This window comes from Atta colombica, unplaced genomic scaffold (assembly GCF_001594045.1).
Source record: "Atta colombica isolate Treedump-2 unplaced genomic scaffold, Acol1.0 scaffold293, whole genome shotgun sequence".
Taxonomy (NCBI): domain Eukaryota; kingdom Metazoa; phylum Arthropoda; class Insecta; order Hymenoptera; family Formicidae; genus Atta; species Atta colombica.
In genome coordinates this window covers 1,175,635-1,180,473 of record NW_017259396.1, presented here as the reverse complement: position 1 = coordinate 1,180,473, position 4,839 = coordinate 1,175,635, and the positions used below count along the sequence as shown (strand labels likewise).

Sequence of the window (4,839 nt, the reverse complement as noted above, 5' to 3'; positions counted from 1 at the left end):
ATATAATATAAAATAAATAAATGTTAATGTTTTCGATTATCAAGTGAACATTTTATGCCTAATAATAAACTTTGTAAATTTTCTATCTCACTTTTATGATTTTGATAAATAACTTACCAAGTACTGTGTAGTTTTTTTTAAATGAAAAAATATTACAATGTTAAATTGATAATCAATTTAATTTTATTGATGCTGATAAGCATTATAATGTTAAAAATTAACTGTCAGCTCTTGCTTGATCGCATATCAAGTTATTGCTGAGATTATAGAGAAAACTAGAGGATCTTCTGGCTTTCAAAGAAAACCAGAGGATCAACTGACGTCACGGACAATCCGACGTAGGATACTACAGTGCCTATCTTCTCATTACGACAGATCCTATGGAACAGCTACGTGAAATGGGACACAGTGCGGTATGGCGCGGCGCGATGTGGAACGTTTATCCATCCCTTCGGTATCTTGAGAGCGATTCGAACATAGTCCACATGGCCTAATTCGAGGCACGGACGCGCAACGATCGTGGATACTGAAGTTTCTTGCTGCTTTTGAGTTTCATATTCGGCAATATCGCTCTGTAGGAACTTTCCCGCTTGGCCTTCACTAAGCGAGCGAATACAATCCTTAAGATATATTAAGAAAATCTTTCGTTCTTACATGTTCTTTTGCTGTAAATCGCGGATAAGCTCTAGTTTTCTTTACATCGACTGATCGGTCCGGTTGTAGTAGTGTGTGATATGGACTTCTCGTAATAATTTTAATTAAACTATAAAATAAATAATCCATCTTCCGTTTATCTACAAATTCTTCAGCCTATCTATATCTGTTTTCTTTTTTTTTTTTTAACAAAGAAGCTTTTCTTCTAAGAAATTTAAAGCTTTTATTAATTTAAGAAAATTTTGTTCATTTATTTCAAAGAGAAAAATCTTTTAGTTTTAACTTCAGTTTTACTCAACATTTAAGTCAAACTTTTCGACAAATACAGCTTAAAAATACTTTCAACTTTCCTAATTCAATTTGAGACTAGAAGTATCAAGTGGTCATATATTCTAGTTTTTTAGATTAATACTTATTATATTTCTCGTGTAAAATAGTATTCTGGCATTTTTTGACTTTTCAATAATTGTATCCTTTATATCCTTTATACTATAAAATATTTAGTTTTTCGTCAAAATGGAAAAAACAATTTTGCTAAAATATCTAAAAGTTTTAGCCAGATACAAATCTAAAAATAATTTTGTTGGGCTGTTCATCAAAATAATTGGGAATCTCAAGCAATGCTCCAAAAAGTTTTAACATTTTAAATATTTCAACAAAAAATTATCTTTTCCATTCACTTCATTATTACAATAATTTATTCGTCTTTTTAGTAAAAAAAAACATTGATTCTTTTAGTATTAAGAAAGAGAATCGACTTTCGAAATGAAATACAGATTATTAAATAATTAATATATAAGGCAACTACATTTGCGCGTTTCCAACTAATCAAATGAAAGTTGGAGATTAAAACGCGTATTCATCAAATATTCATTTGCAAAAATCAAGACAATAACGCCCCTTTCAAATTCGTGAAATCTGATATGAGGTATATATTCATGATATATCGATCGTACTCTGCGGGACACTCTCCTGGAGCTTGCGAATTTTACTCGCGGACATTGAAAGAGCGTGTGCAAGAGCGTGTACCGCAGTGCGCCCCGAATTAAAAATTCAGAAGGTTCACGTCTGTGTTTCGGCACGTGTTCGTTCATGGACGATGGACGTGTCGCGCGAGTTATATATGTTGCACATATTGGCAATTTTAAAGATGCAACTTATATCAGCGTAACTTATTTCGATCGATCTGAAATTTATTCGCTAATAAAACGTGCCATTCGCATCAGCAACATATTATTTATTCATGTCGCTGAATGCCATTCGTATCTATCATGCGACAATATCAACTTATTTTGCATGAGTTCCCACTTTGTGTACAGAAGAAAACAAAGTATTCTTGAATAGAATAATTAAGTATTCATCAAGATACGCCTTCTGTGAGCGGCGAGGGAAAAATACAACTCGAATTGTTTCGTGAAAAAGCTTTGATTAAAACAGCGCGTGTCGCTGCAAATTCTGCTCTGTGCGATATTACACATATTACGACATTACATATTAAAATGTTATGCAAAGATGTCAACTATTAACTGAACAAATTACATTTAATTTTGCAGATCACGACCGTACACTACCTATTCGAGAAATTACGATTTTTTTCTCACCATATGCGCTTCGCAAAAATATACTTTACGTATCGATAATGAACTTCGACATTTTTCCTTTTTTTTTCGGAATTCACTCGGAAAATATTCTGAATAATGCAGTTTTAATTCATAGAGGAAAGCATGAAGAGCAGCGATGTATATAGATAAGAGAAAGAAAGAAAAAAAAGGAAATATAAACTGCCAGGAAAGTTGGAGCGTAGGATCCATTTTCTTTTGCAGTAGACAGCCGACACTTCGCGAGTCACAACGAGCGCGAATAAGTGCTCTTAAGTATGTAAATCTATCGCTTCGTGGCATGTGAGAGACACTAGCCGATTATTTCTACACTATTTTATGCCACAGCAATAACGGTTGGTTTAAAGATTCCTCTCGTTTGCACATAGCGTTTCCCAACTTGAAATTTTACCATTGCGATTAAGACATGAGCAATGAATTTTTCGTATGGACAAAAACATGAGCCACTGCTCTCGCAGATTTTTGTACGTAAATCCGTTCAAATATCTGATATCGTGCCAAAGCGTTTTCTCACATCTGTACAAGAAATTCTATCCTCCAAATAAAACTTTAACGATGAATTCTCTCACGTATCTCAACTGTAAAAAATTTCATGTAAAATTACAAAATGGATAAAATTACAACAGAATATAGTGAATAATCTTGAGACTATTAAAGATGAATATTTACACACGTAAATTAGAACTTATAAATAAAATTATTTTTCAGTAATTAAATGATTTACAAAAATAAATTTACAAACTAAAATTTATAAACATATTATATAAGTTTATAAAATATTTACATAATAATTCGCCGACAAATTACAATTTTTCTTAAGCTATGGTATCCATAAACATCAATAAAAATGCAAATATAATAATGATCATTATGTAATATAATATTATGGAAAGCATATTTACATAACAATTATAGAATATTATTATTGTAATTTTTCGTCTAATATAGATAAATATTTACAATTAGAAGTAAAAGTATTAATTTTTTCAGTAAAACTTTTTAGTATAATTTTATATATTTCTACTAAAAATTATGCAATTTTTGCACATATTATTTATGTAGTTTCACATACTCTTTTTACAGAGAACAGTTGAGCACTTTCGCACGTTCCATTTTTCGCGTAAATATCGAATACTGTAGATATTAACGAAACACGTTTATAATGCTTTTATTGGATACATAATATTTTTCCTTGAAAAAATAAATTTAAGCGAGCTACAATACATGCTCCGCGAGGCATATGCGTACGCTTATCTTTATATAATGTTACGTAGAATAATCGAGGGCACCTTTCATAAGGGTCAGAAACCAAAGGACTGCTGGCAGGAGAAAAACGAAGGGATAAGTCGGTAAAACGGCTTGCTAGCGGATTTTACCGAGGATAACCTGACGAGTAGTAAATGGCAGTGTTCTTTGTCAAAGTGTACGTGGCGGGTATTACGGCAGGTGTTTTCGTCTTTCCCGCCTCGTTGATGGCCGGCTGGATATATTGCTCTACCCAGTCTTTAGGGTCTCGTAAGGATAATTTATAGGGTCAATTCGAGACTGAGCGAACAAGAGAAAGGGAGATGAAGCGTTTTGCGTGACGCGGAAATTGCCGCTCAAGTTACAAGTACAATAAAAGTACACTTAATCGGCGACACAATAAATTTTATCGTTGTTCAGCATCGACAATTTTACGCCGTCGTTGTTTATTAATCCATATCGGTTTCGTAAATTTCGCAAGATCATGAAATTTGCAAGAAGGAATGCAGGTAATCAATTTGTGATAAAACAGATATTGGGGAAAGTATTTCGCTTCATTTATAATCCGGCACAATCTCGAGTTTCTTCGCGCACAATAAATTCATTTGATCTCTTTATCTTTGAAGATATGAGAGAATCTTTGACAATTTACGAGAATTCTTACCTGGCACGTTGGAGTATGTCGTATGTATTCAGTGAGTCTACGTCGATTGGCTCGTCTTCGAGCTCCTTTTTCGGAATTGGATTGGCCGTTTTGATGATCAAGAAACTTTGAAGATAGCTAAGAAGATATATAGGCAGGGTTGCACCGCCTTCAGGCACCATGGCTAATCTTCTCGCCACGCTCTCTACCTAGTAATGTACAACGAGAACCATTTTCAAAAATTGATATTATCATTTACATAAAAGAATTTCGTTTGCTCGTCGTTCGAACTGCTTTATAAAAAAATTGTAAATGAAAAGAGAAACTCTGAAAAATAATAATGTTGCTATAAATAATTTCTTACATCATAATAAGAAGCAATAAATTTAACTGAACTTAATATCACTCCCTTATTTCAAAAATAGCACAAATTAAATTGAAAAAAGGGAAAAAATTATTTTTCAATTTAATTAATCAAACATTTCGACAAAAAGAATAATTCTTAATGTGATCAAATATCATTTATAACTTTTTAAAAAAAACTAACCTTTTTTAATTTTTAATTATTCTGATGACTATTCTTTCTAAATACCTTTTTTGTGACAATTTTGAAAATTTTTTATAAAGGGTTAGCTTACTTTTGATGATAGTGTTTACCTAATTCATTCGTAGTAATAA

The 4,839-nt window shown here is 32.2% G+C and overlaps 1 protein-coding gene across 2 annotated transcripts in view; it reads right to left on the bottom strand.

Moving 5' to 3' along the window:
- The window catches only part of LOC108690061 (MICOS complex subunit Mic60), a 43,055-nt gene that overhangs the window by 3,254 nt on the left and 34,962 nt on the right, over nt 1-4,839 (bottom strand). For both annotated transcript variants that reach the window (XM_018197143.1, XM_018197144.1), the window contains one exon: nt 4,183-4,370. In XM_018197143.1, the coding sequence (XP_018052632.1) occupies nt 4,183-4,370 (188 nt within the window). The remainder of the gene's footprint in view (nt 1-4,182; nt 4,371-4,839) is intronic.